The sequence below is a fragment of the Cucurbita maxima genome, unplaced genomic scaffold (genome assembly GCF_002738345.1).
Source record: "Cucurbita maxima cultivar Rimu unplaced genomic scaffold, Cmax_1.0 Cma_Scf00079, whole genome shotgun sequence".
In the NCBI taxonomy this organism is placed as follows: domain Eukaryota; kingdom Viridiplantae; phylum Streptophyta; class Magnoliopsida; order Cucurbitales; family Cucurbitaceae; genus Cucurbita; species Cucurbita maxima.
Genome location: NW_019272095.1, coordinates 283,110 through 294,988, shown reverse-complemented (window position 1 = coordinate 294,988; position 11,879 = coordinate 283,110). Strand labels below are relative to the sequence as shown.

General features: G+C 35.9%; 1 protein-coding gene across 1 annotated transcript in view; it reads right to left on the bottom strand.

Moving 5' to 3' along the window:
- The window catches only part of LOC111472603 (agamous-like MADS-box protein AGL12), a 7,492-nt gene extending 5,658 nt beyond the window's left edge, over nt 1-1,834 (bottom strand). Inside the window, exons 1-2 of the mRNA XM_023118223.1 lie at nt 1,504-1,834; nt 92-176 (exon numbers count right to left, since the gene is read on the bottom strand). Of these exons, the coding sequence (XP_022973991.1) occupies nt 92-176; nt 1,504-1,685 (267 nt within the window). The 5' untranslated portion in view covers nt 1,686-1,834. The remainder of the gene's footprint in view (nt 1-91; nt 177-1,503) is intronic.
- Between the last annotated feature and the right edge of the window lie 10,045 nt (nt 1,835-11,879).

The window sequence follows — 11,879 nt, the reverse complement described above, 5'->3', positions numbered from 1 at the left end:
AAAAAAAAAAAAAAAAAAAAAAAAAAAAAAAAAAAAAAAAAAAAAAAAAAAAAAAAAAAAAAAAAACAATTAAGAGAGAGAGAGAGAGTACCAGGGTTTGGTTGTCTATTCGTGGCTCTGGTGGCTGACTCCCATTGGTGTGGTTCATGTACCTTTCAATAAGCCCTTGCATGGTTCTGTCCTCCCACATTTAAATAAGGGAGATCAAACCAATATTCAAAACTAGAGGTGTTTATATGATCGGTAACTCCATCAATCTGGATGGTTCAAATTGGGTTGGGTTAGATTTTTTCCGTCTAAGTTGAATGGAATAATGGTAAAATAGAAAACATTCGGGTTGGTTAGGTGAGTTAACATTTTTTCCGTCATGACCAATCAAATCAACGTGAAAAGTAAGATTACAATCGAATTCTATCATACCGTACTTTTAATATTGCTATGAAAATTAAGAATATTTGAAGTTTGTAATCGATGTTCGTGATGTTTTGTGACTTGTGAATAATTAGTATTTGAATTTGATAGATTTTAGTCATTAATGTAAAATATCTTACCACCCAATCTAACCGAGTGAGTTGAGTTAGGTTGTGAGCTATATTCAGTTGCTCAATACACCAACCCAACTTACTTGAAATTTGGGGTTAGTTTAAAAGATTCTCTCAACCCAACCTATATTCACTCTTACTCAAAATATAGAGGTTTACTTGGTCCAAGTATTATGCTCTTGACAATAGGGTTAAAAATTTGAAACCTATTCTAATGTGAGTTGAATTAAAAAAAAAAACGAGAGGAGAACAAGTATTCTCTATAAGGGTGTGGAAACCTCTCACTAACAGACGTGTTTTAAAAAGTGTAAGGGAAACTCGAAAGGGAAAACCCAAAGAGGACAATATCTGGTAGCGGTGGACTTAGACTGTTACAAATAGTATTAGAGCTAGACACGGGGCAATATGCCAGGAGGTTGAGCCCCGAAAGGGGATGGACACGAAGTGGTGTGCCAGCAAGGATGCTGGGCCCCGAAAAGAGGTGAATTGGAGGGGTCCCACATCGATTGGAGAAGGAAACGAATGCAAGCGAAGACGTTGGACCTCAAAGGAGAGTAGATTGTGAGATCCCACATCAGTTAGGAAGGATAACAAGTATTCTTTATAAGGTTGTGGAAATCTCTCCCCAGACTCGTTTTCAAGATCGTAGGGGAACCCAAAAGAAAAAACCCAAATAGGACAATATCTGTTAGCAGTGAGCTTTAGCTATTACAAATGGTATCATAGTAAGAACGTTGGCCCCTGAAGAAGGGTGGATTATGAGATCCTACATTAATTGTAGAGGAGAACGAAACATTCTATCTGCTATCGATGAGCTTGAACTTTTATAAAAAGAAAGTATCAACTTGAACCTAGCTTAACTGAATCGAAACATTATACTCTCCGCCAAACATCCTAGCTTTTTAACACATTTGGAGCTAAAAAAAACAAAGAAGAACAAGATAATAAGAAAAAGCAATACCCTTTAGTGGCGAGTTCATAGAGCTTTCCATGAGCGGAGAAAATGAAGACTCCAATTTCAGCATCGCACAACACAGACAGCTCCTTAGCCTTCTTAAGCAGCCCAGCTCGGCGCTTACAGAACGTCACTTGCCTGTGCACAGGGTTCTCTATCCTCTTCAATTGAACCTTCCCACGAGCCATTTCAACCAATTTCTCGACCTTTTCTTCTTCTGCTGCAGCCTCTCTGCACCCAACCTTCCACTAGTTTGAACTAGCTTCCGGTCGCTGCAATATCTCTACTTCTCTCAACCTCTCAAACTCACAAACCCTTAAACCAATCTAATGGGATTCAAAACCCTTTATATAACTTCTTTCATTGTTTTTAAGGCCCCAAAGAATATAATTTGGTCGGTAATTTAATTTACTAAGTTTACCTTTATCCATCACTATGGTTTCTTTTTCTTTTATTTTATTATAACTCTCATCTTTGAATCTCTAAAGTCACCAACTTTCTTTTCCATTGTGTTTTCTTCTCTCTCTCTCTCCCACTACAAGCCCAATGAATGAAATTCGTTTTTTTTTATTTATTGACCAATCCCATCTTCCCAACATTTGATTCTCCCATTGTTCATTGTTATTGTCTTGGAAAAGCCATACTTTTTCAAATTAAGAGTGTTGCATCACAAATAAGAACTAAATTACACAAAATAGAGACATAAACTAAGATTACCCTACTTAGTTTAGGGTTGGTCGACAATAGTGTTGGATATGGCCCACGATTGAAATATTTGGTATCAGAGTTAGGATGTCGAAACAAATGTCATCACCACAGAAAGTCGTCGGAGGGATATGATGATGATAAAGAGCGGAAAGGAAAGGAGTGTAACGCTATAGTACCTGTTACTCATGAAAAATAACTGTACATCATGGTTGATAAAGATGTGTGTCAATTTACACGCATAAGGCGTGTGGGATGCCATCGAGCATGGTGATGTTGAAGAGTATAAGGATAGGATGGTTCTTACCCTACTTTTTTCAATTAATAGTGTTACATCACAGACAAGAACTAGATTACAAAACAAAATAGAGACTTAAACTAAGATTACCCTACTTAGTTTAGGGTTTGTCGACAATAGTGTTGGATATGGCCCACGATTGAAATATTTGGTATCAGAGTTAGGATGTCGAAACAAATGTCATTACCACAGAAAGTCGTCGGAGGGATATGATGATGATAAAGAGCGGAAAGGAAAGGAGTGTAACGCTATAGTACCTGTTACTCATGAAAAATAACTATACAGCATGGTTGATAAAGATGTGTGTCAATTTACAGGCATAAGGCGTGTGGGATGCCATCGAGCATGGTGATGTTGAAGAGTATAAGGATAGGATGGTTCTTACCCTACTTTTTTCAATTAATAGTGTTACATCACAGACAAGAACTAGATTACAAAACAAAATAGAGACTTAAACTAAGATTACCCTACTTAGTTTAGGGTTTGTCGACAATAGTGTTGGATATGGCCCACGATTGAAATATTTGGTATCAGAGTTAGGATGTCGAAACAGTCGACAATAGTGTTGGATATGGCCCACGATTGAAATATTTGGTATCAGAGTTAGGATGTCGAAACAAATGTCATTACCACAGAAAGTCGTCGGAGGGATATGATGATGATAAAGAGCGGAAAGGAAAGGAGTGTAATGCTATAGTACCTGTTACTCATGAAAAATAACTATACGGCATGGTTGATAAAGATGTGTGTCAATTTACAGGCATAAGGCGTGTGGGATGCCATCGAGCATGGTGATGTTGAAGAGTATAAGGATAGGATGGTTCTTACCCTACTTTTTTCAATTACTAGTGTTACATCACAGACAAGAACTAGATTACAAAACAAAATAGAGACTTAACCTAAGATTACCCTACTTAGTTTAGGGTTTGTCGACAAGAGTGTTGGATGTGGCCCACGATTGAAATATTTGGTATCAGAGTTAGGATGTCGAAATAAATGTTGTCACCACATAAAGTCGTTGGAGGAGATATGATGATGATAAAGAGCGGAAAGGAAAGGAGTGTAACGCTATAGTACCTGTTACTCATGAAAAATAACTATACAGCACGGTTGATAAAGATGTGTATCAATTTACAGGCATAAGGCGTGTGGGATGCCATCGAGCATGGTGATGTTGAAGAGTATAAGGATAGGATGGTTCTTACCCTACTTTTTTCAATTACTAGTGTTACATCACAGACAAGAACTAGATTACAAAACAAAATAGAGACTTAACCTAAGATTACCCTACTTAGTTTAGGGTTTGTCGACAATAGTGTTGGATATGGCCCACGATTGAAATATTTGGTATCAGAGATAGGATGTCGAAACAAATGTCATTACCACAGAAAGTCGTCGGAGGGATATGATGATGATAAAGAGCGGAAAGGAAAGGAGTGTAACGCTATAGTACCTGTTACTCATGAAAAATAACTATACAGCATGGTTGATAAAGATGTGTGTCAATTTACAGGCATAAGGCGTGTGGGATGCCATCGAGCATGGTGATGTTGAAGAGTATAAGGATAGGATGGTTCTTACCCTACTTTTTTCAATTAATAGTGTTACATCACAGACAAGAACTAGATTACAAAACAAAATAGAGACTTAACCTAAGATTACCCTACTTAGTTTAGGGTTTGTCGACAATAGTGTTGGATATGGCCCACGATTGAAATATTTGGTATCAGAGATAGGATGTCGAAACAAATGTCATTACCACAGAAAGTCGTCGGAGGGATATGATGATGATAAAGAGCGGAAAGGAAAGGAGTGTAACGCTATAGTACCTGTTACTCATGAAAAATAACTATACAGCATGGTTGATAAAGATGTGTGTCAATTTACAGGCATAAGGCGTGTGGGATGCCATCGAGCATGGTGATGTTGAAGAGTATAAGGATAGGATGGTTCTTACCCTACTTTTTTCAATTACTAGTGTTACATCACAGACAAGAACTAGATTACAAAACAAAATAGAGACTTAACCTAAGATTACCCTACTTAGTTTAGGGTTTGTCGACAATAGTGTTGGATGTGGCCCACGATTGAAATATTTGGTATCAGAGTTAGGATGTCGAAATAAATGTTGTCAGTGTTGGATGTGGCCCACGATTGAAATATTTGGTATCAGAGTTAGGATGTCGAAATAAATGTTGTCACCACATAAAGTCGTTGGAGGAGATATGATGATGATAAAGAGCTAGGATGTCGAAATAAATGTTGTCACCACATAAAGTCGTTGGAGGAGATATGATGATGATAAAGAGCGGAAAGGAAAGGAGTGTAACGCTATAGTACCTGTTACTCATGAAAAATAACTATACAGCATGGTTGATAAAGATGTGTGTCAATTTACACGCATAAGGCGTGTGGGATGCCATCGAGCATGGTGATGTTGAAGAGTATAAGGATAGGATGGTTCTTACCCTACTTTTTTCAATTACTAGTGTTACATCACAGACAAGAACTAGATTACAAAACAAAATAGAGACTTAACCTAAGATTACCCTACTTAGTTTAGGGTTTGTCGACAATAGTGTTGGATGTGGCCCACGATTGAAATATTTGGTATCAGAGTTAGGATATCGAAATAAATGTTGTCACCACATAAAGTCGTTGGAGGAGATATGATGATGATAAAGAGTGGAAAGGAGAGGAGTGTAATGCTATAGTACTTGTTACTCACGAAAAATAACTATACAGCATAGTTGATAAGGATGCGTGTCAATTTATAGGTACAAGGATATAAAGTTTATTTTTATAAATATTAAAAATTTTCAAATTAAAATTTTTAATTTCTTGTGATAGATTAACATTTATAAAGATAAAATTTATAATTTTTGTTTATAATTTTGTTTATTTAAGAGTGTTACATCACAAATAAGAAGTATGGAATAAATTTAGTGAGGGGTGGAAAGGACCTTAGGCCTCTTAAATAGAGACGTATGGTTGTAAATCTATTGGACAAGGATGAGGAACTACACAACTAAACTTAGTAGTGTTCGGCACGTGAGGTCGCTCTCCGAAATTTAGTGTGGCTTTATGGTCATGTGTTCAGGGTTATCTGCTAAATTTACATGTATGATATTCTAAAAAAAAAAATGATGTGATAATTCTCAAACAGGTATGATGAGGTCGTGTCTCAACCCACCAGTACCAGTCATTCACTTATATGACAATGCAAGTTTACTATGTATGAGAATTAGAAAAGTTGGTTCACTTGGAGATAAGATACGCTGTCCAGCAGATTTACGATGCTAAAACTCGATGAAAAGCTTCTAGAACTTGATTACAACTATGATAAGTAAGAGAATCGTTTTAAACTTCAAGGTCTTCCCAAAAGCTTACCTAGCTGTAGAAGTAGCCCAAACGTCCGTGAAAACGTATTAGGAATTGGACACAATAAGAGCCTAAAAGCAGGCTCCTTACTAAATATTTTTATACTCACCCTATTCTACATTTCTTTTTCAAGTGTTTGTCGACTATAGACCAAAGTGGGAGAGTGTTCGAGAGTTGCACAATCACAAAGAATGTTGTCTTAGGCCACTAGTCCTATCTATATATTTTGAGTATTTCATGAAATTGTACCAAACCTATTTTTCGTTTATAATAAACTAACAATATTTCCTTGTATTAGATTTTAATTTGTTTTTAATTGGGGGTATTGTTTAATTTAATTTTCCTTTTACTTTATTTGTTTTTTTGCTCTAGTCGCTTGTCTTTTCTTAGTCACGGCTCAATATTCAAAGCCTTAAAATCGGATCATGACACGGTTAGATTTCTAACTCTTTCAAAGTAGTATCTCATTAATGATTGAGTTTCTTGAAAGTAGGCTTTCTTATATAATAACCCAAAAATTAGGAAATTTGTCCTACATTGCTTGAGTTGAGAAGCGAGGAGTTGGCCTCCACTATAAAAGGGAGGTCTCGGTAATGATTTGAGTTTATGAAAAAAAATAAAAAAATAAATAAAATAATTAATTGGTCTCACGAAATCTCCCCAAAAACGCGGGATTTCTGGCGAGACAATTGCCTAATAAAAACATTCCTATTTCTCTGAGTTTCCTTATTCTAAAACCCTATAATACCTAATTAGCCGTTCCCTTCCCCTCAAAATTAGATTGTTGTGTCTATGAGAGAAAACATATGGGTTTTGAAGAGGAAAATCGTGAGACGTACGTGATGGTGTTAATATAACACATGCGGAACCAATTTGGATCTTAGACACTTTTAGAACATCAATTATAGTAAATAACTAGCATGTTCATAAGTATTAAAACTTAATGAATTTGAATACTAACCTTTTGTAGATCAAATTCCTTTTTCCTCACGAACCGGTTTCGAACCACCACTAGTGTCTTCTCCACTATCCTCCGACCTTAGAATGGGATTGTGGAATCCGATGAGTGACTAAACTTGGGAAGGATTTAGTATATATGAAGAGAGAGATTGTGAGAATTTTTTCAAGGTTTTTTTCAAGGAAGAAGACCTTCCATGTACCATGATCACTCTATTTAAAAAGTCATGTTTGCATGTTCATGCAAATTTGAGATCACCAAATTTTGACACTCAAAATTCCACTCAAATGTTTGAGATAATTAATTTCAAATTAAAGTAACATTAAATAATTAATTAAACTATTTAATTAATATTTAATATTAATTCAAATGACAATCTCAATGAATTCCGACACATAATTGATTAAGATATTTAAATCTTATTTAAATATCTCAAATTCTCTCTTTGTGTTTAATTCGTAAATAAAACAAAAAAGCAGTTAAATATATCGTATATATGTAGCGCATATTCCCTAATTTAAATTCGAACACTTCGAACTCACTCGTCACACTGTTCTATGGTTTAGTCCGATATGAGCTAGCAGAGGGACCTAATGGGCCTATAGATCATGGGCTCCAACGATCCAAGATTAAGTAGTTAAACTCATTAACCTTGTTAACCAACATTCGTTAACTACTAGGACACTCCACTATAGCCTAGTAGTTGCACTCCCCTCACTATAGATATATTTCTGTGCATTTGATATAACCATGGTTAGTAAGTCGATCCTTCACAGGTTGTTCGTAACTAGAGCTGGGTCAATTAGCCATTTTACCCCTGAAGTTACTTATTGTTCCTTATGTCCCACTGATTCTCTTATGAACAATTGGTTTGTGGTCCAACCAGTAAACCAAATCCCTCTCAGGCCAATGAGTGGGTGGAGCCCCTTGTTCAAGACATGGAGTCAGTACTTAAGGGAACAACCTCTTTTCTATTCCTAAAAGTGGGTAGGAGCAAATTCCATCTTGCACCCCACGTCCCCAGCTATTCACCCAGTCTTACCCCTAAAATGGGAGACCTATTGAGTCGGCGAACTCGAGTCACTCTCACCCATGCAAATCTAGGATAATTCCGAATGAACATGAGTTCATGGTTAGCTCAGGATTAAGATCGAGTTACCTAAGTCATTGAATTAAAAGAAAATCAGTCTCAACAGTAAACGACATTATAAAGAGAGAGTGATTTTCTTCATGGTCCAATCTTATGCAATACTCATTGCATAGGACGCCCCCACTCACATGTCTTCAAATGTGCAATTTAGTGATCACATTGTTTATATCATATACAAAAGTGGGCCGCATCCATAGTATCCTCAGAATAAGGTACTCAGCCTTATCCTTATACTATAGATCATTTTGACTAAATACTTGAACTTGATCCACTTTTATGTCTCTACATAGTTCAAGTAATCATACTATAGCCGGAGTGTTCTTAGTTTATTGGATTTAGATTAATGATCAAAAAGTCCACTTTATTCAATAACAATCTTTACTAAATAAACATCAATAATAACTTTATTGAAAATAGAATATGTCTTTGTTTACAAACTATGAGTTTTAGGACATAAAACCCAACAGTACGCAAGGCTTCGAGTTTTCAACTAGGATTTTTGGGTAGAAGCGGAGTAACGTCATGTGTGTTGCACAATGAGGAGTGGCAGGCGAAACGACAACAGGGATGAGCGTAAGCGTCGAAGTCTTGTCATAATCGAAAAGGGAAAATCACGTTTAGGGTTTTTGTGTCTTTTGGGTAAGGAAGAAAAGGGATTGGATGGGGTCAGGATTCAGCGTCTGTGTACTCGCGGGCTCGCACCACCCAAATCAGGCGTCTTCCGCGACTCCTCTTGGCTCGGCTTGGCATTTTCGTTGACTCAGATCCGTCAATTCTCGAGGCTCGACTTGGTGGCTTAGTTGGTCGGCTCGGTACCTCTATAATGTATCGATTCATAGGTTTTTGTTCCTTTTGAAGACGTTTCTGCCCTTAATTTTGCATTCTGAGGTCAGTATAATCCTTAATAGTCAAAACAGATTGTGTTTGGGTTTTCCTTTGTTAACTAACATGAGGTTTAGCTATAATACGTTATGAAAGGTTCCTAAATATGTTACGTGGTTCTTATAGGACGTAATTAACCGTTGGAATTAGCTTGTTAGTGAGTGACTTCGGCAAGGCCATCAAGGTAAGTGACCTTACTATTGGAGTTAGCTGTATGATGGTGTGTGCCCTGTGGCACTTGCATGCACCATATTTTATGTGATGTATGGCTGTATTGACGAATGATTGTTTATGTTATGTGATGTATAGATTATGTGATGTATGGATTATGTTGACTGGTGACTGTTTATGAAATGCTTATGGAATTGGAACGTATTTACATGTTATGTGATATGTCATGTAAGGTAAGTTATGTAATATGTTATGTAATGTAAGTCATGTAATACACCATGTAATGTAAGTAACGTATATGTAATGTTAGCAATGTTTATGTAATGTCATGTTAGGTATGTTAATGTACCTCATGCATATATGTATATCACTTACATCGGGATTCTTCCCCTTTATGTTACGAAAGAATAAAATATGATATTTATGTTTGTCATGATATCATGCGAGCCTTTTCTATTCTGTGGTGTCTGGCGACGTGTAATACGTTGTGCCCGACCAAGCCAGGCCCAGGGGGTGCGTATACGAGCTCGCCTGGTGGGTCCATGTCCTCGTACATGGGTCATGTGTGAAGGAGTACCACACATCCAACCTTACCCGAAATAGACAAGCACCCAAGGCCCTTATGAAAAGTTAGGTCCCGCTCATATGTTGCATGTGTTTGCATTTTTAATCCCAACAGTGGGGTGACTTACTGAGTATTTCATAGAATACTCAAGCCACGTGCTACCTACATTTTTCAGGTAAAGGCAAGGCGCTAATGTACGGCTAACGGTGGAGCCGAGGACACCATGGAAGTGGACGAGAGACATTTTTAGTAGTTTAATGCAATGTTTTATTTTCGTAGATATGTTTTTTTGGATTTTTGGACCTTTATGAAAGACTTTGTTGTGTTTTCCAAGATTATTTATGATGAGCTTCGGCACAATGAGTTATGTATGCATGGATGACGTCACTAATTACTTTTAGAAATTTAGGGGTGTTAAAGTCTCTTACTTCATTTCATTATCCCACTTGAACGGTTCGAAGCAAGTTGGAGAATATATTTTTTTGACAGCTTTGGTTAGCATTTTGGCTATTTTGGCTTGAGTTTGATACGCTCGAACCCTTTTCCAATAGTTTCAACTCTTCAAAAGCATTCAATGTTAGAATGATTACCTTTTAGCTGTTTAAATTTTTGGAGTCTAGTTTAAATTATTGTGCTTCAGTAAAAACTATTTTTTTTTTTTTTTTTTCCAGAAAACTAATTATGAGTTTTTCCTAGTAATGTCAAGCTGTTTCAAAGGTATTGTCTTGAAGCTTAAGACTCTAATTTTAAGTTGGATTTTTAAGTATCCCAAGTTTTATCACATGTAAGGATATTCACTATGCTTATATAATACTAGTTTGAGAGGAGAATTTTGTTAAGCTCCCTTCTTGGTGTTACAAAGGAGTTGAAATATATATATATATATATATATATATATATATATATATATATATATATTAGGGTGCATTTCTGATATGATTATAGGAAAATTGTTAAAAGGTGACCATGAGGATATATAGACAAAGAGGTCAATTATTAAATCTTTAGCAAAGTTTAGAGAATTTGACTCGAGGACAATAAAATTCATGAAACCGATAAAAGTACTTATCTAAATGATGGAAGAAAACAATATCCTAAGAAAGTGAGATAGTTAAAATTAAGGTTGAGTTAAATATTTAAGGATTCCCAATATTAGTGGCCATCCACTAATCTACTAAATGGATTATGTTACTCGTGAAATTTTAGGATAAGGCTCAATATGACATGATAAGATTATGTATGAAGTTTGGTGATGATTATATTATGGTAAGGGGCTAAACCCGAGATAGGTGTAAAAGGACCAAAATGCACTTATAATTATGTAACACAAAATGACTTCTAAATGACCTGAATTTTTTGAGGAGCCTTATGGGTTTGTACTCATCATTCCATGTTTTCCATGTTCTGCAGGGAAACAAGGAGCTGGTCAAGGCCAAGATTGAACTCTGTAGCAGATGTCGTAGACAAGTCTCACCTATCGTCCTCCACACCCTTTTGTTTTAAATGTTTTGTGTTCGTTCCTTATTTTGTGTTTTAACTATTATGTTGTGTTTTAAATACTTATGTATAAACCTTATTTTGATATAATGTAAATATAATGAATGTTATACTTTAAATTTTATTTGTTTTATTTTGCGAAAATTTTACCCGTCTTTTGTTATCGAGTCAGCTCGGTCCTTACAACGTGCAACTTTTCTTTTTCCAAGTAAAAGCAAGAGACCCCTGGACGGTTGACAGCGACATCGCAAATTTAAAGACCATGACATATGCATAAGATAGTTGTATTTAATTTCTTTTTATAGTTAGTATATGGTATTTCTCTTTTATTTTTATTTATGTCTATTTTAATTTTTAGTTGTTGTGTATTATAGATATTTTATTAAACATGTAAGTTCGTGAGAATGTTTTAGAAATATGTTTCAGATGATTATTTTCTCATAAAAGGCTTATATTATGCATACGATAGCGACTTTAGGTTAGTAAAAATCTATGGTCGTTATATCTTCACCTTCTACCAAAGTTATGTACGAAACGCCCAAATATCTAACTTAACCAAAAGTAAATTTGAAACCTCTATTCAGTATTATTGGGAGTGAGTCTCACATAAGTTAATTTAATGGAAATTTAATAGAAATCATGGGCTTACAAGTGAGGAATACTATCTCCATTGGCATAAGACCTTTTGGGAAGCACAAAGCAAAACCACGAGAGCTTACATTCAAAGTGAACAATATCATACCATTGTGGAGAGTCGTGACTCCTAACAACCTCA